The sequence below is a fragment of the Falco cherrug genome, chromosome 13 (assembly GCF_023634085.1).
Source record: "Falco cherrug isolate bFalChe1 chromosome 13, bFalChe1.pri, whole genome shotgun sequence".
NCBI lineage: Eukaryota > Metazoa > Chordata > Aves > Falconiformes > Falconidae > Falco > Falco cherrug.
The window spans coordinates 29036204-29063666 of NC_073709.1; the positions used below are offsets into that span (position 1 = coordinate 29036204).

The 27463-nt window shown below is 40.2% G+C and overlaps 1 protein-coding gene across 1 annotated transcript in view; it reads left to right on the forward strand.

Annotated features, from left to right (window-relative positions):
- The first annotated feature begins 2992 nt into the window (after positions 1–2992).
- Positions 2993–27463, forward strand: part of CNIH3 (cornichon family AMPA receptor auxiliary protein 3) — a 47133-nt gene continuing 22662 nt past the window's right edge. Inside the window, exons 1-2 of the mRNA XM_005441249.3 lie at positions 2993–3099; positions 25199–25267. Of these exons, the coding sequence (XP_005441306.1) occupies positions 3019–3099; positions 25199–25267 (150 nt within the window). The 5' untranslated portion in view covers positions 2993–3018. The remainder of the gene's footprint in view (positions 3100–25198; positions 25268–27463) is intronic.

A 27463-nucleotide genomic window follows, 5' to 3' on the forward strand; every position in this document is an offset into this window, starting at 1 on the left:
AATCTGAGGCTGTGGCTGCTAAAATGGGCTGCTGAACACCAGAGAGCAAGGATTACTGCATTTTCCAACAAACTGCTGCAGAACTTCCGGGCCTTTTATTTCCATAACAGAAAAGAAACCCAGGTGTGTCTCAGCCTGTGGATGTAATTTTATTTTTTTTATTTTGGGAAAAGAAGTGCTAAAATAACAGTTTTGGAAGCAACAGTTTTTTTCTAAAGGTGGTTATACTCTGTATTTTTCTGGTTTGCCTGTTGCAGATCCCTTCAGCTGATAATGCTGCATCCTTAGCTCCCCCACCCTCTGTCCTGGCCTCTGTGATACGTATTATTTCAAAGAAGCACAGTTGGGTGCTAGACCATAATTTCTCATGCAGCTAGGATCAGATCCATCAGTTTACTTTAAAGTGGATGGGGAGCTAACAGACAGACTGATGCTCTTGCTGTGTTCACAGGGGCTTAAACCAGGCAGATGAGGGTCAGGCATATTGATATTATTTTCACCTTTTGCCTCAGATACCATGATTTGCAGTAGTCTTGTCCAGAAATGACAAAGGAATGGCTCCCTACAGTAAGGTCCTCATGCCACAGATAGCTGTGATGAGTTTGTAACAAGATGGAGATAAGGAAGACTTTTTAGTGATTACTGAGACAAATCTCTGGGACTTACTGAGTGAAGGGTAAATCTTTTGTTACTCTCTGTCACTAAAATATCTCAGGATACTTCAGGTATCCTCATGGTATAATGTAAGAAGTCAGTAGGACAAATGTGTCCTAAATGCAACTTGATAGATTTTTCTTTTCACTGTGAATCTGAAACTTTTGCAATTAGTCAGCCACTAGCAATGATTAATAGCTAGAAAAACACCTAATGGGCAATATATATTTCAAAGTGAGAATCAGGAAAGACTGTGTGATCTTGGAAGTGCTTGGCTGTCGACCTGTCATCTTGCAAAATGAGAAACAAATATTAGCCTGTGTGTCCGCTGAAGAGCTCCAAATACATAGCTGGAATGTAAATGAAGATTAGAGACAGTGAAAAACAGGAGACTATTTACCTTGGAGTGTAGTACTAAACTGAGATTTAACAGTTGTTTCCACTTCTGTCTTTTATGATACCTACAGTATATTTATATTTTTATAGATATGCATATATGTGTGTGTGTGTGTGTGTGTGTACATATAAGTGCTCCAGAAAAAAATAATTTTATTTTTCTTGGAAGCATCAGTGTTTTTTGTGCGTTTAATCTTAACATAGGTAATATATATCCAGATACTAAAGTAACAGTGGCAAAATAAAATGAAAACAAATATCCAAAGACTTCTTCTGTACCTCATTTGTAGCTCTTTTCAAAATGTGTGGTTATGAATAAACCATTTCTTTTGCAAGCATACACTCTGCAGGATTTCAGATACAAAAGAATTAAAAGGTCAGAGAATTACAACGTGTTTCTGCATCCCCGTATGACAGCAAAGCTCATTACTGTTTGCTGTGTTCTGTCCTTAATTAAAAGATCAAATCACATGTACAGTCTGGAGCAGCTCGACTACCAAAGTTTACATCCACCAGTTTATTCCTGATTTGTTTATTAATTACTGACCTTCACTCCTGACTCAAATCAGCACTCTTTCCTCAGATAAAAGTGTGTATTGTGTTAAAAATAACACGTCGTCATTTTAAAGAAAACTGTGTTGTAAACATTTAAAAAGAAAGCTTGTACTGAACTTGTCTTTGTTGGAACTATGATCTCTTGTACCATGAAGTCTGACTTTTCACAGGTGACCTCTGGCAAATTTCCAAATAATTTTGTTACTGAACCCCCTCTTATCTGTAAAAGGATAGAAAAAAATGCTGTGAACTGAAATTCTTTCTGTTTTGTAAGGATATTTCAAATACATAGCTCTTGTCCATGGTTCTCAGAATATTTTTAAATGGGACTTCTGGTGGTTCTGTCATATTTTCTCCTGAAAACTTTTTGCTTACACACCTGCTGTATTGTGCCAGCTGATGTGCTCCAAAGAGGTGGAAAAACTTTCAGCGATAAATGTAAAAACAGACCCCCTGCAGAAGTGGCTAAGTCATATGTGGAGACACTATGGATGCTGTTGAAGCCAAGGTAAGAAGCAGGGGCTTATCCCTCCTTCCTTATTTTCAGTATGTGCTTCAGCAATTGGGACATGGCATATACCTGGCAGCCATCGAGAGCACTCTCCCCGCTTGTGGCATTTGAGGAAGGTTTGTCTTTATTTACCCCAACAGTAAGTACCTTTCCCATCTGGTGGGAAAGGGCGGGCTGCTCCTGCTTTGCCGAGCCACTCCGGCGCAGTCCGCCGGCGCCTGGCGGGTTCCGTCCCGCCTCCCCTCAGAGGACGGCGGCCCCGGCGCCCGGCGATGCCCCGATGCCGCCTCCCGCCCCCGCGCTCCCCTCCGCGGCGAGGCCGCGGCGCGCCTCGCACCACTCTACCTGATCCTAAAAGGAAAAAATGAAATAAAAAACACCCAACCGAAACCATTCCAAGTTTAGGCATATGATTACCTTCTCGGGATTTGGCCTAAACTGATCCCAGCCTACGCTCGTTCCTGTCACAGTGCTGCGATACGGCTCCAGTCAGACACACGCGGCAGCCCCCGCCCGAGTGGCGGCAGGACCCGCCGCCCCCGCTGAGGGACCCGCGGCCGCCCCCGCGGAGCAGATCCGCCCCTCGGGGAGCCCAGGCTGCGGGGGCCGCCCACCGCCAAGCCTCAGCGCGGAGGGGAGGGCGGAGGGGCCGTGCGGCAGAGGCGCTGCCGACGCTGCGGGGGTCGGGACGGGCTCGGCGGAGTGAGGAGAGCGGTTGTGAGGGGCGCGGCGGCCGCCCGGCCTCGCTGCCCGCCCGTCCCGGCTCTGCCCGCCTGAGACACTCCCCTCCGCCGTGAGGCAGCGCGGGCGCTTTGCCGTTCTCCCCGCTGGGATTTCGGGTGTCGCTGTGCTCCCGGTCGCCCGCCGGGACCTCCCGGGGGGCGCGGAGGTCTCTCCCCACCATGGCCTTCACCTTCGCCGCCTTCTGCTACATGCTGTCGCTGGTCCTCTGCGCGGCCCTCATCTTCTTCGCCATCTGGCATGTGAGTACCCTGGCCCCCCGGGCCACTCCGCCGCCCGCGGGGACCGTTGAACACGGCCTCAGCCCTTGGGGGTCGGGGGTCGGGCAGTGCGGGGAGAGGGGCGGGAAGCAGAGGCGAAGCCTCCACCGCCGGCGTCCCGCGGCGGGAACGGCGCTTCCCGCGCTTCCCCCGCCGGCCGCCCCGCCCCGCCAGGACGGGCAGACCGCGTCGCGAAACCTCTGCCCGGTTTATTTTATTTAGCAAGCGTAAAGACCAACGGCTTCTGTGATAGCTTATAAAAATAAACCTGACCGTCCGCTCTTGCGGGAAGCGCTTGCAGCCTGAATGCTGCCCTAGCCCATCCAGGCTTGTGGGGACCACTCTGCGCTGTGGCTGAGGTAAAAAAAGGTACATGAGTACAAGCTACTCGTGAGACCATCACTGACTGTGCTAAAACATGAGATCTTCGAGGTAAGAACAACTGTTTTTCTTGTCTGAGAAGAGGGCATTTTGAAGGAGAAACCACCCCATACTTGATGAAGCAGGTAGGTTTTTCCTTCAATAAGTACTGTGTTAATAACTTTTTAAAAAGTCAGATTTGAATGTGAAACTTCCTCATCCTTCTAATGCATGAACTGGGTATTAGAGTCCACCTTTACTAATCTCACTCAAAAGCTGTGGTGCTCATTCCTTGCTGTGGTAGGCATAAGCATGTAACTTGGAAGGTGTTTTATTTCCACAGTAGTGCAATTATTGTGCATAATTTGCAATTCTTCTAAACAGTTACATATGTTGGAATTCTTTATGCTGTGTGTGTATGCTACACACATAACAATGCTGTGAACGTTCAGGGTGGAACAGGATAAGCTGAAAAATAGAGCAAGTCTCACGAATGCTCCTGCAGATACCTGATGGAGTAAGATTAAAAAAACCCACTCCTTTGACTAACAAGTAAGGGAAATACAGCATTTTATTTTTATTAAAGCAAGAGTAAAGCAGCTAGCTCAGTTGTATCTAAGTGTATTGGAAATATGAAACAGATCACTGTGCTGTGAGAATATTTTGAAATAAAATCATTTTGAACTCTTAATGGTGCAGTTATAATTTTTTTTCTTATTAATGAAACCACAAAAGTGTGATGGTAATGTCAAGTGCTTAGTGATATCAAGTACTGCAAGGCTGAAAAGAGCCTCTAGCAGTCAACTGCTGTGCTCCTGTTCTCTGGAAAAAGGAATAGTAAAATTTAGACCATTACTCATGTTTTCTTGCCTCCTCTTCCCCAAACCTTTAGGTCCCCAAAAATGAGAATTCTTCAGCTTCTTCAAAGGGTTTGGACTTAGAAGTGTATTCTACTCTGAATCACTCGCTATAAATTGAACAGTTACTTCCTTCATTGCTATCACAATTTTAATGATTTTTTAAAATGCATTTGAAGTCTGTTGTTGTGTTGTCTCTTTTCTCGAATGAAGTTGTTCTCTGAAGACATATAGTACTTATAGAAGATTAATTTGCTGGCTTTGCTACAAATAAAAATTACCTGCTCTAGGTGAACCTGCTTTACCAGGGAGTTGGGCTAGATGATCTCCAGAGGTACCTTCCAGTCGTGAGCATTCTGTGATCCTGTGAAATCAATGTAGTTACTGCAAGTTTAGTGAAATATTTTTCAACTTTCAGTTTGTAAACTCATGGAGAGCAATCCCTTAGTTCTGGAGCTCCATAAGCGGCAACTAGGAAAGGAGACCTTTTGCCAGTAGGCTTATGTTTATGGTGCATGTTTCTTATATATGGTGATAAATTGTTGAGGAGTTGAAATTGAAAATGGGTGGAAATGCTGTTCTATTGTAACAGAGCAAGAATTGGTACTGGCTTTTCTTATAAATGGATAACAATTCTATTAAAATACATGGTTTGTGAAGGTCATAGAACAACAGATTTAAGACCCTGCTGGAATAAACGTTTAAGCATACCCATTACCAACATATACAAAACACAAGGGTTTTTATTAACCTTTCCGTAAGAATTGTTATAATCTTATTTCTTCTAAAATGTAGTCTAACATGTAGCTTATGTACTGAGTCATAGGAGTTTCTTTTACCTTAAACATCTCACTGTGAAAATCTTCCCAAGAAACAAAACTCCTACTCCTTCCTCATGACCTGATTTTTTTCACTGTAATGTACTTGTGAGGGACAGTAGATATGTTTTAAATAGGCCCTCATAAGGGCAGTGAAGGATTTTAGTAATTATATTTTCCTGGGGTTTAAGTGTTTTTGTGTTGTTTTTTTTTCTTTTTAAACACACATTGGGTTACTAAGAATAAGTTGTTGATAAATCTGAATGTCCCATCACTTTGAAAGATTTCTGATGTTCTAAGACTGAATGAGAATTTATATTTTGTATATTATTTTAAAGGACAAGAAAAAACTGTGGCATTTGGACTTGATATTGTTCTAACCTGAAGCTGGCTGAGATTTGGGCAGTTATCTGGAATGAATTAACAGTGGATCAAATAAAATCTCATTTTCTTCCTGCTGGGAAGTCAGATGAATTACAGTTTTCATTAATGATGTAATAGGTTCAGTAAAAACTGTGAAACCAAAACAAAAGAAGAGGGTGAAATGAGGATTTTTATTTTTGGAAACTGTGCTTTTCTTATGCCTTTCCTGTAAGAAGTTAAAGGCTCTCTATACGTTCCTGTGCCCTGTATTCTTTGCGGGCAGAATGAAGTCGGCCAGAACATTTTAAAGGAATTATAAATAGAATACAGGAACTTCTTCAGACATCTGAAACATGTAATAATTCTTTTTCCTGCCGTTGAGAGATCTTATATACATTGCCAGTGGTGTCTATCATAACTCCCCTCCCTTCCCCCAAAATTAGACACTGACAGAAACTTCTGTTTAAACTGTACACAAGATTTATCTTAACGTATTTTTGCTGTAATTTTACTCATATCTATTAAATGAAAGAAAAGGGCTGAAAAATTGAATTCTCCATGTATTACATAGTACCAATACTACTCTGTGGTACAGGAATTTTTTAAGCATTTGGGTTGTTCAGTGACCACATCAACCTCTATCTGTAATGACACAGTATTAATAACATCACGTAGAAGTGGATGTTTTCATGCCACTGTTGTGGAAAAGTACTAGAGAACTGAGTAGAGGATGGTGACCTTTCTGTTTGGTTTCTTCTAACCAGGCTCTGGGGTTTATTCTCATTATAGCATTATATAGGCAGTTTCAAAACCAGCTCTTTTGGTGTTCAGAGTAAACTTCATGTAACACTGTGTATTAGTCCTTTCAAAATTCTGAAAATCTTATCCATCTGGGGCCTAAAACTTTTCTCTGAGTTTGAATTCTCCTAAGTATACAGTTTGGTCAAGTTGGTTATAGTTGAAGCCATATTAGCTGAATGTGTATCAGCTAAATGAGACTGTCTTCAAATGAAGTTAGTGAGCGTCAAAATGTTGAGGATACTTTGGGGAATGAATATCACTTGTGGGCAAAAAGTACTACAGAGAGACACCTCAGTACAATTAGATATATACTGCATGTGACTCCTGTTGCAGAAATGCAGTTAGAATAGTGCTTCGTTTGGTTTACTAGCTGAGGTATCTTTTCAGTGTGTTTTGGCCAAGGTGTTGTCTCATCTGGACTAATGCAGCTGAGCGTATTTTGGTGCAGTTGCATGATACAACTAACGGAAGAATTTGGTCTACTAACTACATAATTTTATATCCTCACCTGATCATGATGTAAACTCAAGAAGAGTATGTGGTCTTACTACTAATAATCACAGATGTTTTGTTTTGCTGTCCTCAGCTCTTGTTCTTCTCTATTAGCATCTTTTTACTAGTCAGTTTTACTCCATTCCTAAACTACCTTGAGCTAAGATTTAGCTTCCTGTTAACATATAACATAGCTATGTCAAGTCTGTTTGAACTCCCAACAAGATTTGACATACCACCTTCATTTCTAATATAGCTCCACTGAGTTGTGTCTGAAGTTGACCAAATTGTGGTTTATTTGTCATCACCTAAAATGTGACATGTTTGTGTAAAGTCTGCAGCACTATTATGCTCTTCAAATACATTGGTTTTGGGTAATTTGAGTCCTTCCCTTTTAAAATAATTTAAGGTTAAATTATCTGCTTTGTAATTTGTTATTTTAAGGAAAGCTGTAAGAAAAGAGCTTTTCAAAGTGTTCCATTGTTACATGTTCCACAGTAAACCAATTCATAAATACCAAGAACATTACTGTAAAAAAAAAAAAAAAAAGCATCAGTGGTGGGTCATCTTTTTTTGAACTCATGCCAGTGTATCTTTGAATGTGTGGGACTGCTTCATAGCTGGTAGTACTTAAGGATTGCCAGAAAGTATTAGGAGTATCATGCCAATGAAAAAATTAATGCTACCAGCCTAAGAAGCTGTACCAAATAGAATGCTTTGGAGTATTCAGATGTAATTGTGAATTCATATGAATCTGGGAGCAACTCTCTGGCACAAGAAAAGTTGTGTACACTGAAATTGGTGACAGTTAACTTGAATTAAGCATAAGAAGAATAAAGCAGCAGAGTATGGAAATTTTTTGCTTTTTTTCTTTGTGTTTTTGGTTATACCTTCCTCCCTTTTGAAGTGTGCAGTTAGTATTAATCCTGATAACTGCCTCAATATGAGTTTGGCTTGATTTTAAGTATACCTGTGAACTTGTAACTGTTAAAACAGTGGGAGGCAGTGACTGAACAGAGTAATATAGGCTGAGGTTGACTTTTAGTTTTAAATTAAAGCATCCTTTTTTGCAAACACCAGGGGAAGGAGCCCTATGCTCCTATTCAGTGCTGTTTCTGCTGTTGGCTTTGTGTATTGTGTTTAGCAGACAGCTTGAACTATCTGTGCCTTGTTTTCTCATTTACTAAGTGTGGGTAATAGAACTAAACTCCAAGTACTGCATGTAATGTTATTTAACATCTATCCCTAAAATGCCTTTGCTTTCTGACAGAAGGTGCTATGTACATACGAGATGTTGCAATTTCTGTTATTTGTCGCTGTGGACCAGATTTTATTAGTACTCAAGTTGCAGTAGCTTAGGTAAAAAATTCTAAAGCTCTCCAAGAGTTATGTATTTGGTTAATATTTGGTATCTGACTCACTTAGGCTTCCTCACAAAATTCCTGGCCTAATTATTGATAAATTGTAGAACCTTAATTTTAAAGATACAAGAAAAGTACACAAGAGAATAATTTAAAGCATGGATTGATAGCAGATTCAGTTGAGTAAAGCACTTCGGTCACAAACCAGGTGCTAGTCTATCAATGTTTTCTGTGTATCAGTGTCTTATTGTTTCTGTAATTTTAGTTTGGAGGATAGCTGTCTCACCTGAAACAGTAAAGAGATATATGAGTTCACTTGAACCTGTGCTTGTCTTCAGTAAAGGCTGCCAGTCCTCTCAATTTAACTTCATCACAATGCTTTAAGAGCCTGTCTTGAAAAGAAAGTAATTTCCTTACAGATTTGTGGTCAAGCTTGAATTTTCTTTCATGTATTGAAGTTCAGTGCTGTCCTTTAATGAGTCATTAATTCAGTTCTCTGAGAGTATTGGATAATTACATGACTAAAACTAAAATCAGATTAAAGCTTGATGAATGGGAGCACAAATGTTGTTCCTGTATGCTATACATATTTCTTGAAGACATTTTTTCTTCTGTGAGCAGCTAAGCACATTGTCTCTGGAGGTTTCATAGTCATGACAGTTTAAGGAATGAGTCTGATATTTCCACTCTTTTTAAAGACACGGCACCACCAGATTGGTCTGGCTATAACATACCTTGACAGTTCCCTTACAACTTTTCTTTCAGAAATTCTTCCCATTAATGCTGACAGACAGATGCTAGGCCAGGCAGCACAGGCTGTGGAGCAAACTATATTTTATATATTGAGAATAAGTGTATTTCAGTTTAGTTACCTTGTCATTCTTAAATAATAATTAAAAAATCATAGAAGTCTTTAGGCTTTACCACAGACTTAAATGCTGCGGAAGGATTGAATTGGATCTCTGTGTATGCTTGAACAGTTATGATGAGATTTGTTTGGAGAAGGGTTTTAAACTATGAGTGGTTGCCACTGGCTGTAATTCCAGCTGCTTCACAAGTCACAGTGACTCTGTTATCTGTGTAAAATAAATTATTCTGTGGAGTCTTATGCCTCCCACAGAAAATTTGCAGAGAATTATTTAAATGCTATTTGGTTGTCATATATCCGGTATTTTTTTGGTCTTAAGATTAGTTGGAAAATCTACTTACTAAAAGGTTTTTATATCCAAATTGGTAAATAATGTATTTCTAGTGATTTTTTAAAAACTGCTATGCTTGTTAATAAGCAAGGCAATATAGCTGTCTTATTTTATTAGACTCTGAGTACAACTCTTAGACTGAGTCTGAGGTATGAGGTTATAGCTTGTTACATGTATTTGTTTATTCAGCCACAGCATACTACATTAAATCACACTTAAAATATTGAATTCAACCCTCAGCCATCTGGCTTAGTTAATTCCCCCCACCCCAACATAAATATCCTTATATCAAAATATTTTTCAGAAAGAGGAAGAAGCTTAGCAGAAAATAAGCATCTTCTCCTTGTAGATACTAGACTTCTCTGTGACCTGTTTCTTTTCCTCAGTGCCTCTGACGTGCAGTTGATCTATAACCAGCGTTGCTGCTGACAGCTGGAGGTGACTCTACCAGGCAGTGAAACTAGGTCTCACTTTAGTCATAAGCTGGGAATATTGAGAGACTTTTCAGGAGGTTGGTGGTTTGGAAAACGCTTCCACTTTCTGTAGAAACAAAGCCTCTCTCCCATATGAAAAAAATAAGAATTATTATTTCCACTCTGCAAAGAGATAGTCACTTAAAGCCACAGGACAGTCAGCGGATGAGATAAGGGTGGAAGAATGTCAAATACCGCTTGGTTTACTAGATCAACTTCCAGTGTTTCACAGTTGGAAATTCCCATTTAAAAACTCAATTTGTGACCATAATGATATGCAGAAAGTAAAATACAATTTTATTCACAGAATATTTCCTATGTTCCTTGGTAATAATTACAACTTCAGAAATATCCAGTTCCTTTTAAAAGGAATAATAAAAGGTTCATGGAGTAATTTCAGTTGGAAGAGACTTAGGAAATCATCTAGTCAAATCTCTTCTTCCAAGTGAGCCAGGCTGCTCAGGCTGTTATCCGGGTGACTTATGAACTCTTCATGGATGGAGAGTCCACAGCCTCTCTGGGAACCTGTTCCAGTGCTTTACTTCTCTCACTGTGAACGTTGTTTTCTTACACGCAGCTGGAGTTTCTGTGAGTGCAACTTCTGACTTTTGTCTCTTGTCTTCTTGGTGCGTGCCCCAGAGAAAAGCTTTATGCTGACTTCTGTCTAACCTCCCCCAGGGAACCGAATGCAAGATCATGGAGCAGATCCTCCTGGAAACTATGCTAAGGCATGTGAAAAATTAGGAGGTTACTGGTGACAGCCACCACTTCACTAAGGACAAATTGTGCTTGACAATTTTGGTGGCCTTCTACAGCAGACTTACAGCATTGGTGGATAAGGAAAGAGCAACTGATGTCATCTTCCTGGACTTGCGCAAAGCATTTGACACTGTCCTGCAAGACAACCTTGTCTTTAAATTGGGGAGACATGGAGTTGATGGTTGGACTTGGATGGTCACACTCAGTGGTGTGGTCAGCAGCTTGGTGTCCAGGTTGGAACCAGTGATGAGTGGCATTCCTCAGGAGTCAGTATTGGTGCTGTTTAACATCTTTGTTGGCAGCACGGACAGTGAGATTGAGTACACCCTCAGCAATTTTGCCAATGACGCCAAGCTGTGCGGTGAGGTTGACAGGCTGAAGGGAAGGGATGCCATCCAGAGGGACCTTGACAGGCTTGAGAGGTGGGCCTGTGTGAACCCTGTGGAGTTCAACAAGGCCAAGTGCAAGGTCTTCCAACACTGGTTGGGGCAATCCCAAGCATGAATACAGGCTGGACAGAGAATGGATTGAGAGCACCCCGAGGAGGACTTGGGGGTGCTGATGGATGAGAAGCTCAACATGACCCAGCAGTGTGTGCTTGCATCCCAGAAAGCCAACTGTATCCTGGGCTGCATCAAAAGATATTGAGGAGCTGCAGTGCATCCAAAGGAAGGCGACAAAGCTGGTGAAGGATTTAGAGAGCAAGTCTTATGAGGAGTGCCTGAGGGAACTGGGTTTGTTTAGTCTGGAGAAGAGGAGATTCAGGTGGGACCTTATAGATCTCTACAACTACCTGAAAGGAGGTTATAGACAGGTGGGGGTTAGGTCTGTTCTCCCAGATTACAAGCAATAGGACAAGAGGAAACAGCCTGAAGTTGTGCCAGGGGAGGTTTTGATCGGATATTAGGAAAAATTTCTTCACTGAAAGGGTGGTCAAGCATTGGAACACACTGCCCAGGGAGCTGGTGGAATCAACATCCTTGGAAGTGTTTAAAAAACATGTGATGGTGCTTAGGGACATGGTTTTGTGGTGTACTTGGCAGTCCTGGGCTAGTGGTTGGACCTGGTGATCTTAAAGGTCTTTTCTAACCTAAATGGTTCTATGAAAAGCAGTGTGCCCAGCGGGCCAAGGGAGGTGGTTCTCCCCCTCCACTCTGCTCTTGTAAGACCTCACCTGGAGTACTGTGTTCAGATCTTGGGGCCCCCAATATAAGAAGGACATGGCCATGTTGGAGTGAGTCTGGAGGAAGGCCGTGAGGGCTGGAGCACCTCTCCTATGAAGACAGGCTGAGGGAGCTGGGATTCTTCAGCCTGGAGAAGAGAAGGGTCCTTGGAGACCTTATAGCGGCCTTCCAGGACCTAAAGGGTCCCTACAAGAAAGCTGGAGAGGGACTTTTAATGAGGGTCTGTAGCAATAGGACAAGGGGGAGTGGCTTTAAACTGAAAGAGAGTAGATTTAGATCAGCGATTAGGGAGAAATTTTTTACTGTGAGGGTGGTGGGGTGCTGTAACAGGTTGCCCAGAGCAGCTGTGGATGCCCCATCCCTGGGGGTGTTCAAGGCCAGGCTGGAGAGGGCTTAGAGCAACCTGGTCTCATGTAAGATGTCCCTGGCCATGGCAGGGGGGTTGGAGCTAAATGATCTTTAAGGTCCCTTTGAACCCTGAACCATTCTGTGATTAGATCCCGCCACAGCCAAACCTGCTTCCTTCAGTCTCTCTTTGTATATTATGTGCTCCAAACTTCTTTTGCTCACTGGAGTGGCCAGTTTCTGTTCTGCTGGGTTGCTCCTGGGCTGTAGTGTTGAATGTGGATAGTCTATCCCAGGTGCAGGACTTTGCCCTTGTCTTGGTTGACCATCATGAGGATGTTGCTGGCCAGTTCCTCCAGCTTTTCAAATCTGCTTCTAATGGCAGCCGTACCCTCTAGTATGTCAGCTGATCTCCCCAATCTGGTGTTATCTGCAAACTTGCCCCATCTGTCACATCTTCCAACTCATTGATGGCGATACCAAATAAGGCTTGTTCCAGTATTGATACCTGAGGAACTCCACTCTTAACTGGGCATCAATCAGACTTGAAACCAGTGACCATTACCCTTTCAGTCTGATGGTACAGCCAGTTTTTCACCTTGTAGTCTGCCCATCCTGTCCTCCCAGTTTGAGTACAAAACTTCTCTGCCGAGACACAGCATCTTCCTCTTGCTTAGTGTTTCATTGTGTGCCCAGAAAAATTCAGAGGAACATGAATGCACTTTGTGAAGGCAGGACAAGAGTCTTTATACTTTTTTCCACTTCTCATTGAAAAAATATTACTATATAAAGCAAGGATTTATTTTAGGAATGTCATTGTAAGAAGTTGCATTAGAAGGCACTGAAAAATGACAAAACATTTACAATGGAAGTAGGTTTTCTCAGCAAGATACTGCAGGAGTGCTGAACTTGCAGCTCCAGTTTTGATAATGTGAGCACATGAAGCAGAAGGTAAGGGAGATGAAGAAATAGTGCCTATGTTGAGTTGTCCCATAGTACACTGCTTGCTACTCCTTACCAACATGTTAGGTCGTGAAAAACCTTTGGGTTGGTTTTGGGTCCTTTTGTATTTCTGTGCTTTTGCAGGTCATGTCATATTATAACTATCAGGTGGATTTTTATTTTTTTTAAACACAGCTGGAAGTGTGTAAGCTAAGCACATCACTGGATGAACCAAAGGTTAAAAAATTAAGGCGATCTACAGTAAAATTGTGAGAATTAGAAAGTTATAGTCTTTGCAATTCTCTGATAACAAATACTGTGCAAGCGCCAGGCATTGTTGATACCAGTGCCATTTTTTTTTTAATAGAATGACATTAGATTTTTGAACGCTTTTAAATGCCAGCCATCTTCATGCCATAACTCAGTGTTTGAAGTGTTTGATTGTTTAGTCAATCTTCTGTTGCATTATTATTTTATTGTGTTATGAGTTCTGGCTAAATAGTTCAGATTGTATCACCATTAAGTATAAACTGCCTTGTACATTCACAGAGTGGACATTGATAAGCAAGCATAATGAAAGCTTCACTGAGATCAATTTGATTGTGTGTACTTCAGTTTTTCTTCTCTCAGTATTATATAAACACTATTAGCAGATCCTTTAGAAAATTGATTTGCTGATCATTTAAATGGCAGGCCTGTTTGGAGCTGTGCTGAAATCCTTAGCCTTAATCATGCTCCTGTAATTAGACTAAGGAGTTTCATAAGAACATAATTGAACAGATGAGGATGCTTTTTGGGCTGCTCTTACTTTACTCTCAACGTTTGACCATTTTTACTGGTTGCTGTATTCCTTCCCCTTGCCCTATTTCTGCAACCACAGCTGCATTACTGTTGTATTCCTTCACCTTCCCTTATCTCTGCAACCACAGCTCTGTGGCTGGTGGTCTTTTCATGTGTGTGTGTCTTTGCCTTGGAGTTATTTCCTCCAAGTTCTGCCTGGCCTCCTTTTGGGAAAGAAAGATAACCTGGGAAGGTCTCAAATCTCATCATCCCTGCCTGATGCCGCCTGCAACAGAAGAGTTCCTGTTTCCTTGTTCTGCCTCTTGCTGGTCTAGTGGGGTCCTGCTGTGGCCCTGGGAGGCAGGAAGCACAGATCTGGCAGCATTTCTGCCTGCCAACCCACAGCAGGCTCCTTTCTGAGACTGTGTTGATAGGGCCCCACTGTTGAGTGGATAGTGGGGGGTAAAAACAGCGTGGGAAGGGGGAAAATGGGACTGTGGGAAAGAGGAGTTCGGGGAGAAAGATACGAAGGAAAGAGCAAATGAGAGGAAGAAAATACAAGGGACTAACAAGAGAGAAGATTTAGAGCACAGAATTCTTATTTGGAAGACAATTATTTGAGAAGGCTGCTTGATTCTAGAAGGTATGGTTGAATTCAGGTGGTGGACGTTTTTAGACAGCTTGTGTAATGAGTCTTCTGTGTGGGTATGGTGTAATATGTGACATGCTTGAACAGATTTTTTTAGTGACAGAACCCAGATGCCCTTATGTGTTTCCTGGATTTTGGTGACTGTGTATACATCACTGCTAGTAGGAATAGAGAATGCAGGAGGGGGGGATAAGAATTAGCAGCAGCAACATGAAACCTGTGAGGAAATGGAAGAGAACTCAATGTAAAGAGCGTGTGGGGGTATGGGGAGGTAATACTGCTCCCAGGCATGTATCAGTGTAACGGAAACTAAAAATGTCAAAATAATAACTTGTAACAATACGTAGGAATCTTTGAAAGCTCACAATTAGAATAAATTGTGGTGTGGTGTTAAGACTGGAAACTAGAGACAGCACTAGCCAATTAGCAAATCTCTCATCCATGACTTACCTTACTGTTACTGAAAAATAATCTTCTCTGTTGATCTCATTCTCTCACCTCCTTCTTTGGAGCAAGTATTTTTTTTCTAGTTTTATCTATTCCAGTACATTATCCCATCTGTTTACTACCCTTTCCATGAATTTATTCTGCAGAAATATCCTGTTTATTCCTAGCTTTGGAATTATCAGTTTTGTGCTGTTAACTAATAGAAACAGTGCTTCAGTTAGTTTTGAGAATAATTTGTGAAGATGGAGCTTTGTGGCTTCAGTGTATCTGTGTCTTTCTGCTCACCTATCTCCCATACTGTAGTTTTGATGAGAAGAAAAAGACAAGTAGAAATGTTGCATGGGAGCACGTTGCATTTAAGGTGGGGTAAATTAGAAATTATTTGTAATTTTGAGGAATAATAGGGACAGAAAATAGCAGGCTATTGGTCCAATGTGACCAGACTAAGACTTTTCCTCCTACCTTCATCATCTGGCCAGTCTTTTGTGTTAGGTCTTTCACCAGCTCATGTCTAGCGTGTACCCAGCTCAGTGTGGAAAAAGCTGGGTAGTAAAAAAAGAATTTGGCCTATACAAGTAGAAGATGTACATCCTAGGGGTCTCATTTCTTATTGTGCTTTCTTAATTGGTATGGAGTTTAGTATAAAGAGAAGCAAGGCCAAAACAGTGCTCTTTCTTCTGCTGAAAGCAGAGCTCCCCAGCCTCTCCTGGGTTTGGGTAGAAAATAGTGCTGGTGATCTTTTTAACTCACCCTGGTTGGTTGAGAGGTCTGCAAACCAGTTCATCTGCACTAGCCATTACCTGAATCAGAGGCACAAATCTGAGGTCAACACCTCAGATGTAAAGCTTAGATTCAAGCTCCCATAATTTGCTCTTGGCCATTGAAGAGATCAAGACTAGAGGTGAAGCTTTGGCCTAATTTCATACATCTGCTTGTTCAGTTTATCTGCAGATGTGGTCTTTGTTTGCATCCTTTTCAGGACAGAAGAAAAAGCTGGTGCAAGAGTCTGTAAGACCTTTGCCTAGGTTGCCCTTTCTTAGCTTGCTGAATGTGTGGCTGTAAGTGGGAATCCGTGCTGTAACAGTTTGTTTGCTTTTCGAGACAGTCCTGACTATCAGATCAAGTCAGTACCTAGCTAACAAGTGACAGCATTCCTGATGTGACATATCAATTTGTTGTCACCAGTGTTCTGTGAGTAATTGATCTTGCAGTTTTGGTGCTGAACTGAAGAAATCAGAAGTGGTTAGATAGTGAAATGTTTAAAAGGTTTTGATCTCGTTATCTGAATGGGAAAACCTGCTTGTTCTAGAAAGAATCCACATAAAATACTCCATTGCATGTAGGAGGAGAAGGAGACCATATGCAGGGCAGAATACTGGTGGCATGCTTGTGTCAAAACTGCAAGGAGTGTGGGAGACTTATACTCAGTTCCCTAGTGCTGCAGAGATTCAACCTGTGTTTCCTGTAGCCTACAAAAGTGCATAGATTCAGAGCCTTTCGGGCTGGTGGAAAACATTGTCAAATAATCTGTAAGATTTTATTGGTAGAAGGAGAAGAGCATGCGCGTAACCGCTTGGGAGTGCCCACTTCGTATCTGCTGCCTTTGGTTCAGACCCAGATACTGCCTTCACCACTGACTCAGAGCCTCTAGACACCGGTATCCTGCTAAATGGAATGTGGTCTCTCATTGTATAAAATTCTTACAACAGTGGGTCTCTTGCTGCTGTAATCCCTTCAGGGAAATGTATATTTATGCATGGTAGCATGATACCAAGAACTGACACTGTTACCTATGTTTCAAAAAAATGAGTAGCCTGATGGTCCAGATTCTCTTGTGAGAGATCGAAGACATGATTTTTTAAGTCAACTGAGGCAGAAGAATTTTCTACCACAGTGAATGTAATTAAACTTGTTATGCATCTCCATGTACATGCACACTTTTTTCTGTTAAGAACAATGTGGTGTATTAATCAGTTTTGTTTCTACTTGAAAATGTGGGGGGTTTTCTTAATATTGGTAGCAACAGTTTGTGTACCTTTTAAAAAGAAAAGTTGAAGAGTGTGTTTGTTTCACAGAATACTTCTACTTTCTGAACTGTTTCCCTGTACTGAATGCAGTAATGTAAGGCTTAAAATAAAAAAAAAAAAAAAGACAACAAAATGATGAAATCCTGTGGGGAGGGAGGGAAGCATGGCAGTCTGGACTTACCTTAAAAATTCCTCCTCCGCTTGAGGTCTGTTTTGAAATGTGTTCTAGCTGCAGGGAGCAAAATTATTAGCCTATTTAGAAACAGGCTCTGTGCAGCTGTATTAGCATCGTCCCTCCTGCACAGCTTGCTTGCTTGTCTTCTTTCTCCTAATGAACTATAGTTTACATGTGCACAGCTGATTTTTGCCTGGCTACAGCTCAGCTGGTCTAGGCTGGAAGACAGTGAGTGGGTATAAAGTTGTAGTACAAGCAGAGGTAATCTCTGAACTCTGTATTTAGGGAATAGGCGGAACATTTGCCTCCTTCCTGAAGGAGGGGGTTGACATCTCTCCGTTTCAGGAAAACTGGGGAACACACTGCAGTGTCTGTGGTGAGCAAGTGAAATCTGTGTCCAGAATCCTGTTGTTAGCCAGTAAAACTGTTTCTCCTTGCAGTTGGATGAAATTATTTTTAAAAGCCTGTTTCATAGCAGTTGTAGAAATCTGTCAATAGATGCTTGTCAAATCATCCTTCTGGGAGCATTGTGTTTGCCACAGCATTTTGCAGCTGCTGAGGTTTTTTTAGTGGTTTTGTCAAAACTAATAGCAACAAGTGAATTATTTACATTCAGAAATCAGGTTGCTTTTTCAAATTGTTGTCTACAATGTTGCAGTAATAACGAGTAACTCATGGAGATACTAACTTTATATTCAAAGCACTCAAAGCTCTGTACAGTATGGTTGTGTTCCTGATGATAAATTTCTGTCATCTTCACAGTGTGGGCGGAGTTTTTAATTCTTGTACTAATAGGTGAACTGTTTCAGGTGACTGCCAATAATTATTCTTAGTGGGTTCTCCTGTACCTTTCTAGAGGCTTGAATATCTGTTTTGGCATAGCTGAAGCAATAATACTGCTTTGTCTGTGTATAGGTTTTGGTTGTGGGTTGGTTTTTGGTTTTTTTTCCCTATAGTTTTTATTTATGCAAGGGAATACAGTGATGTAACTATACCAATGCAGACTGGTATGTTTGTGCATGCCTGCTCTCAGCAAGGGAGCCTTCCTCTATGGATTTGCATCAATATTTAACTAGAGTATAGTATAATTATGCCTCTGCATTTCCATAGGTAGATAGAAAACCTTTTGAATCATGTTTGCAGAATGGAGATTATGGATTTTTAATTTTGCATGTTGGAGTTTCTATTGGAAGAACCTGAAGGAGGGCCATGAAGATGATCAGAGGGCAGGAGTGCCTCTCCTATGAAGACAGGCTGAGAGAGCTGGGATTCTTCAGCCTGGAGAAGAGAAGGGTCCTTGGAGACCTTATAGCGGCCTTCCAGGACCTAAAGGGTCCCTACAAGAAAGCTGGAGAGGGACTTCTGATGAGGGTCTGTATCGATAGGACAAGGGGGAGTGGCTTTAAACTGAAAGAGAGTAGATTTAGATCAGCGATTAGGGAGAAATTCTCTACTGTGAGGGTGGTGGGGTGCTGTAACAGGTTGCCCAGAGCAGCTGTGGATGCCCCATCCCTGGGGGTGTTCAAGGCCAGGCTGGAGAGGGCTTAGAGCAACCTGGTCTCATGTAAGATGTCCCTGGCCATGGCAGGGGGGTTGGAGCTAAATGATCTTTAAGGTCCCTTTGAACCCTGAGCCATTCTATGTTTCTATTAAAATACTTAGGATCTGGCTTGAATACTTGAGAAATTAAAATAAGATTTTCATGACTGTTAAGTTAGCTTAAGCTTCTAGTTAGAACCTAAAAATTTTAAATTTTGTTGGCCTAAATGTAACATCCTTTTACAGACAAAAGAACTTCTATAAAAAAGTGAAGACTAGGTGCTCAGGTGTATGAACAGCCCTGGATGGAGCCACAAGAAATCTGTTTGCATTAGCAATGTGTCTGGATTTTTGTGTGGAGAGTTGTTAATAGTGGCAGCATGTGAAATGCAAGTTGAGCAAGAAAATGCCATACAATTGTTAGTGTGAAATCTGACAAATAGAGCAATTTTCTGCCCTTGAGTGGTTTAAAACCATTTGCAATCTTAATCCAAAAAGGCACTGCTTAAACAAATGCTCTGCTTTGGAGATGAACAGCGGTACAATAATTGGACAGAAATGCATAGTTTCACTTCTCATGTGCTTTTAGTATACTGACAGTATTTTTTTTCACTAATATTTTGTGTGGTGCAGCAATCCAGAGGCTTTGGTAGTTCTGCCATTGATTCTGTAAATAATTTAATTTCTGTGAGCTTTGTTTTCCCCCTTGTATAAAAGATTGAAATTATATTTTCCTTGCATTTAAGGCCTTTGTTACCTTGAAGGAAGATTTATAACTGCAAGGCATTGTTAGTTGTTATTGTTTACTTCTATTAATATGTGATGAATTAATAAGTGTAATATTCAGAAAAGTAAATACATTGGGGAGAGATAAGAGAAGAAAGGAATATATTTAATCTCACTTTCCTCTCTGCACTTTATTTGGCTGTAGTGTTAAGATTCTCATCAGAACCAGCATTTCAGATACTGTGGTCTGGGAAACTGCCAAGTTGCATGGACAGGTATGATGAAAACATTTGATGAAAGAGATGTGAAACTTTTTTCTTTTTTTTTAATAGGTGTTTAACAAAAGGATGTAGTCAAGGACTAAAATATTATTATAAGGATAAAATTCTCTGGTTTATGAGGCAGGTTGCCCACCCATTCATGCAGTTTTGAATAAACTTTCATATTTGGTAGCATGAACCAGATTGGCTCAACCAGAAGAGAAAGAGGGAAGAGGAACAAGCATCTTGAACAAAAGTTCACCAGCCACATAGCTAGATTTCTTGTTGGGACTGTTTTCGTAGCATTACGAGAATTGGGTAGCAAAAATTATTCTCTCAGTCTGTCACTTTGACAATGTCACCGTTCTCTGCATCTCACTATGGGCTTCCCTTACTCCGTCACCTCAAGACAGAGACTTAGCTTCCCTTTCAGGTCATCTTGTGTTCTTACTTGACTCTCTGTCACATGTTTTGTCAGTTGCTGCTTCTGCTCAACAAAAGCCAACAAAGTAACTCATCCAGCTTGCATCAACATGGTTCAAATATGATATGTGTTCAGCGCTATTTCCAAACACAGTAAATACGTCTGTACAGCAGCTGACATGCAGCCATGAAGCCAAGGAGCCATGCTCTTAAACCTGTCTGTCTTCTGTGCGTGTACTGACATGCAGATAGCCTACGAACTGCTGGTGTGGGTGCTGTGAAGGCTGTGTATGAGAGTGGAGGGGTAGACAAATTGTTTAAATGAACCATTAAAGATAGTTTCTTCAGGATGGGATTGTGGTGCATTGACAGGATGGTGGCAAGAAAACATATGTTAAGTGTTACTGTTCTGTTCTGTGGTTGTCATCAAGTTCTGTTTTATCTTAACTTTTCCGAGATGCCAATAAGCAATATATCCAACTACTTTACTGTCACTGAATTCACACCCACGCCAACTCCACTGCCACCCTAAAACATCACATTCTCAATTGAAATATATTTCTGTAAGAGCTCAGTGATAAAAAAGCATCTTCTCTAGAAATGAGAGATGATAATTCATTCCTACTGTTAATAGGTGAAAATTTCAGTTTGATGGGTACATAAGCATGGCAAAAACTAAAATTTGGGTTCAAACTTATGTGAATACTTCATTATTCAAAGCTGTTATTGTCTAGAGAGATAAGCACAAAGTGTGCAGGTAATGAAAAATTTTCTAAGTATCATTGCAGTGGTAGCTGTACTGAAACATACATTGTCATCACAATTTCGTCTGTTCAGTACATGTTTAAACTGGGGCAAACTCTTTGCTGACTTACACTTTGAGTTTTGAGACTTACAGATGGTGTGAATTACCAGAGAATGCAACCAGTATTTTTATAAACCTTTAGTTTTATTAGGTGATTAACACCCACAAGTACACTTCTGTCAACAGAAAAAATACGGCTAGGGCAATGACAGAACAAACTTCCTGCAGTGTTCTGCAATGTGGAATCACAGGGAAAATTCCCCATCAGAAGGTGGTTTAATATCCATTGCCCATTCAATCCCTGGCCTCTTTCTGCAGTAATGATAAAAAATATTGGTAAACATGATACCTTTTTTTCCTGATACAGCTTTGCAAATAGATAACTTTTGTTGATTTTATTTTTTTTCTTGGAGTTGCTAAATAAATACCAAACAGTCTTCATTCTCTTTCTATGAAGCTGCGTGCAACATTAATGTTTACTAATAGAAATAAATTTCTCCTCTATGTAAGATCAGTCCCTGGCACATGTTTCCAAAAAGCTATCTACTTAGCTATCTGTTTAGGTTTGTGACTAGAGGCTAGTAATTTTTCTTTGGAAGCCTGTTTATTGAGTGGCCTTTGGAGAGATGGGGTTGCTGATGTCCATTTCTATGTATGCTTTGTAGTCTTAATTGCTGCTCTGGATCAAATTAGATTGGGTAACTAAAAGATATCGAATGGTTTATAAAATACATTAATTTAAAGGTGAAATGATGGCAGTTCATATGGTGAAGAGTCCTGACTGGGATCTATTACATTGTTTGCCTCCAAATGAACTACTCTGTCAAGATGCTGACAAGTTTGGCAATTTCAGAGGTGAAACGGACCTTGAGCACACCCAGATGCTGTCCCAGAGCATTCAGCAGCTCTGATTGCCTGGTGTGTGGGAAGCAGGTAGCTGTACTGCATCCATCTGAAATGTAAACAAGTGCAAGGTTGTTTCTCTAGAATTTGGCCAAAACACTGCACCTCCTGTGAAAGCATTGTGAAATACTTAATGGAGGCAAGTAGTTAGTTATTTGATTTTTGTAGGGAAAAATGGCAACTCTGGCCATACAATGCCCTAGGGTATTAAATGTTACAGAGGGCTAGTTATAATTGAAAGAGGAAGATGTTTCCAAATTAATTATGTAAACCATGCTGAAGCACAACCCAGCCTGGTTTTCAGCAATACAATATAATTTGTTGCACAGTTACATAGTATGTTGTGAGCAAGTGCCAATCTTAAAAGCTACAGCTCTCTTTCTCTCTTTTTCTTAGTTGCAGTTTTAGAATTAGGACAGACAGCATTATGAGATTAAAAAAACCCTTCACACGCAAAATCCCCATACCTCCAAAAAAACTTTTGGAGTTTCTTTAGATTCTTTCTAATTGTGGGCCTGCCTAATGTTATGCTTTCAAGCTTTTCACTGGGTCTGAGAAATAGGAATGTGCTTTTTAATAAATTAAAATTGATATCTTCATGTCATCACTGGATTTCTATTCCTGGAGATTTTACAAAATATAAACTGTTATGGACCTTTTGTAAAAGAACATATTAAGAATTGAGGAGGATTGATTTCTGTCAGCCTCCTTCCAGAGAGACACTGAAACTTTTAATGAAGAAACTTTCTTCTAATCCTGTGGGCTTGATACCAGACCTCAATCTGTTTCTTGCAGGTGTAGCAGGAATGTCTCTTAATATTGTCATAATTTGCAGGCATCCCAGAAGGTTTGTCTGTGAGACTATTGTATATACACTTACTGGTTCCATGAAAACAACGTGCTTAATACTGTCAGATTTGTTTCAGTGCACTTATAAATCTAGATATAAAGCAAGTATAGTGTAAATAAATTGTGTGCTAGCAAATAAAGAGTAGATTTTGACTACAGTTGGGAATGCTGGTAAAGGAAAAAAAAAAAGAGAAAGCAAAAAATGAGGAAATCTAAATGTGTAGTATATTTGAGGCTAATCTCTTTTCCAAACTGTCGTTTAGGATTTCTTCAAGACTTAGCTGCATTAGTTAAAGCTAGCTCAACAGAGCCCTGCCTTAATGGTTCTGTCATTCAGAGCAACCTTGTTCTTCATCTAAACATGCTTCAGGGTTATCATGCTATCTCTGTGTTCAGTGAATCTTTAGAGGCTTTCCTGGACTTCTTGAGGGGGGTCCTTCCTATGATTCCAGTATTTGGATTCCCCATATTGTTTTCTCAGACCAGTCTTTCCTCACAGTGTGAGCTGGATCTTGTATTGGCTGTCATTTCTTTACTATCTCAAACTCCTGGTTGGCTGTTACTGACTACCAAAAGGAAGAGCACAGCACATTCACTCTTATTTTTTTTTCTTTTTTTCCTCCTCCGAAGAAATTTCAGCTCTTCTCTATATTTACAACAAGAAAAAAGCTGTTACTACTGTACATTATTAAAAACAGTTGTCACTCTAAGCTCATAAGTTTTCTATCTTAAAGTTATATCTGTGAGTACCAGTACAGTGAGGCAAAGAGAATTTAAGGGAAATGCACAGGATGCCGAAGTAAATTGGTGGCACACCTATGAACTGAGGCAGCTTTCTTAACCTGTTACAGGGCTGTCCTTTCCCCTTTCTGTCAATGCTGTCAGTGCTGATGTTGGTACCTAATTACAAACAGAAGTGTGTGCATCAGACTCGCATGGTTGTTATCCTCTTAACAGTTGGTCCAGCTTGAGAACATGAAAATCTGTTCAAGAAGTATTAAATATAGAGGTGTCACGAGCCTTCTTCTTCATAATTGTATTCCAACCCTCTCTCAGTTTCTGCTGCTTGCTCTTTTACCTTGGTGTAAACATGCATTGCAGATTTAATACCTAACTTGTACAGATACTTCATCCATGAGGAGAAATGCTTCACTTATCACATTTTGTAGTTCCCTTTGTGGTTTATTCTGGCACTTTTACTTGTCATAGTTGAATAAATTGAATTCTGTAGAGTGCTCCTGTAAAATGCCACAGTTTTGATTTTAAATATGCTTCAGTGTGATGAATGCAGCATTAGAGTGGGATGCGGAGTAGTGCTTAGATTTGTGGATTGTAGCTCTAGGTTTTATTCTGAAGCCTCTCACCAGATTATTATATGAATCATGGATAGGCCATTTTCAGGATTTCTGCTTCTGCATTCCATATCTGTAAAAAGAATGTGTTTTATCTATACAGCAGGTCTGTGTTGACATGTAGTTGGTTATTTTTTTGAACAGCTAGGCAGTAAGCATGGTGTAATGTGTCATAGAATGCTTGTTGCACTCCTATGCTAATTAGCTGTCAGCTACCGTGTGCTTCCGTCATCTTTTTATTGAGAACGAATACTTTCCTGGCTTGTAAATTGTCTAAAAAGGAATCATTGTTTTAACATCTGTTTGTGGTGCCTGTCATAGTGATCTTTCATTCCTTGGGTGAAGCAAGCAGAAGAAAGGGTATTACTGGAATACAAACATAAAATAAAGAACATGCTTTGAGTCCTTTGAATGAAATATGCTAAGGGTTGTTACAGCTGTTTTCTTTCCAAGACAACATTATCAAACATTATTTTTATGGGCACTTTTATCTGCTGTACTTTAAAAGCAGGCGGTGTTTACCAGTGTGTCTCATTCCATCCGTTAATGGACAAAACTAAAGGATGTGAGCAAAAGACATCTCTCTATTAATGAGGTCTGAAGTGAAGTTCTAAAACCTGCTGGAATTTAGGAAGGACATATTTTGCTCTAGAGTGGTTCACCTTTTTAGGAGTTTGCTTGATAATGAATAGTGCCTTAATAATAATTGGGCTGATACTAATTCAGAATTAATATCTGAAGGTTTAGCAACTAATACAAAGGGCTGTTATGCTATTTCAGGTTTAATATATACACATCTGATGCATCTCTGTGTTTTAGGTAGCTAATGACTTTTTCCATCAGGTCTGGAGAAGTATTTGTTTGCGAAGTAGTTTTATGTCATTTAGAAGTATGAGAAAAGATTTCTACCTGATATGAGGGAAGAAATTTGGAAAGCAATGATGCTGAAAAGGCTATAGATATGATTTTACAGAGTGACAGATTAATGGATTCTAGGTGTCATAGGTAGGAGTATCCCATGTTTTGTTTTAACTAGTTAATTCTCAAAGGAGCATGCCAGGGAACCTAGTTTCCTGTATTTTCTCATACAGGAAAGGGAGGAAGGGAGATGATGCATCTAACTAGTCCCTAAAGGAAAAATAAATGTTTGAATTGAGCATTCACTACAATATTTGAAAAAATTGTTTTTCAGATAATTGCCTTTGATGAACTTCGGACAGACTTCAAAAGCCCAATAGATCAGTGCAACCCAGTCCACGCAGTGAGTATCACAGTGGCTTGCTAAGCAACAATTACTAAAGAAAGGGAAATATATTGACTGCCAGTGAAAGTATGAGTGTGGAAACGAATATGGTGTCTGTTGCAAAGTCAACTGTAGTTTGGAAAATTGATTTATTGGGCCAGTCTTAGGAAGCCAGATGGTGACTCTTTATGGCTATAGCTTTCCTTTTTGTTGGAGGAGGTAGGAAAATTATTCGGAAGTTCAAAAACTGAAGGACAGTTAATGTGATGCTAATGCTTTCTTTTTGCCTTTTTATTCTGTGGCACAAGTTTTCCTTTTTGAAATAATTTGCTTTCTCTGTGCTCAAGCATGGGATGACCACCTTCTCCCGTACTGTCTGTATCAATGAGCCAAAAGCTTGCAGGGATTTGATAAGAGGTACATTCCTAGACCTCTCTGTCCCATGACAGGGCTCTAAATTCTCCTGTGTTTTAAATGCAAATAACACATTCTGTTGCATCTACTATGGATAAGGTTTAATATCACTCTGGGACTGTAAACTCGGTTTTACCTAATAAACCAAAATGCAACCCAGATTTAAGCATGTGAAAATTCCTCTGTTAATTGCAGATGTGATTTAGGGTGATTTACCTGACTACAGTTAAACATGCATCAGGTTTGTACCACCAGGACTGAAAGCAGAACCTGGCTCGCCATCATCTCACTGGGAATTACAATGATTATGACAGGTGCTGAATTTGATCTCTACAGAGTATCAAGTTACTGAATTGCCTACACATGGTAACCAGATTCATTAGCTAGTACTGTGCCATTTAACCTTGTTTCATAACTCAGCAGAGGATTTGTGGTGGTACTTAGACCACTGATGATGTTAAGCATAATCTTTAAGTGAATCTTGGAATAAGAAGTCTTGTTTACTGTTCTCTAACATAAGCAAAGAACAGAAGAAAGAAATTACATGAAGAAATCCTATAGAGGACTTCAATGAAAGTAATCTGGTTTTGAATTTACTGGAAGAAATCTGATTTTGAATTCACTTTATCTGGTTTTATTTGCCATCTTGAGAATTGCACACAAGGAATGTGTATTTGTATGTACCAAATTCCAGTAACTGGTTCTCTTCCTAAAACTTGTAAGATGCTCCATGGAGGTAATTTCCTCTTGTTTTAAAATGGTGATGGAATTGGTCTCCAGGATAAAAAAATTTTAGTAAGTCCCTGTTTCAGTCATGTTAGTGGTGTAATCAAAAAGTTAATCATGGAGCTTCCAGTAAAACACAGCACTGTATTCTGTGATCAGTTGACATATTTGACTTTCCTCTATGAAACTTCCTGTGATAATTCAATCAGTAATCTGATGGCTTTCTTCTGCACAGTAATGTTGATGCCTTTTATAATGACATAAAAGGAATATTTTTAGCAGGTAGTTCTTGTATCTTTGATCAGATGTGATTTGCTTTTTCCCTATACATAGTTGTTTGTGCTCATATTCCGTTTATTTGGTGGGGTAGTTTTCTTTATTGCGCTATAAGGTTGTCTGATGTGTAGTCATTATTATGTCATTATCTTCCACAATGTTTTCACGACAGAGTGTAGAGCCTTTTTGACAAGAGAGGGCTGAATTAAGGAGAGATCAGAGGCAAAACCAATGGCAGTATGGAGAACTCAATTCAAATTTCCTCATTCACACTCTATTACCTACATCTCAAATATAGACTTCCTACTTCTGCAAGGCGAGCTGCAGTTAGGCACCTGTCCTCTAAAGGGAATTGAGAGGGTTATCTTTCCCTCTCCATTTACCTCCTACCAGAGGCAAGAAAGCTTTCTGCAGCTTCACAAGCTCATCCTTATATGTCCATTCCATGTTTTCAATTGTGAGTCTAAAATTTCTGAATCTCTTTTAGATCACAAACATCAGAGAGAGGCACAATATTTGTCTGGTGCCTATCAAGCTGCCACTGTCTCATTGTCTTTCCAAATTATATTTTCTTTTTAGAAATGGCCTAAACATGGTGACAGGAAAGGAAAAGGGACATTTCTCTGGAGAATAGAAATAAAACTCAAACTTGGAGCAAATCTAAAACATTTGAAAAGCAAAAAGCTTAGGGAGAGTTGGCTTCTCAGTATATTACATTACCTGTTTAAAAAAGGTCATAGTTCAGAATATTTTTTTCCCATGTCTAAATGAAAATATTACCAGATAGTGTTCTAAGGA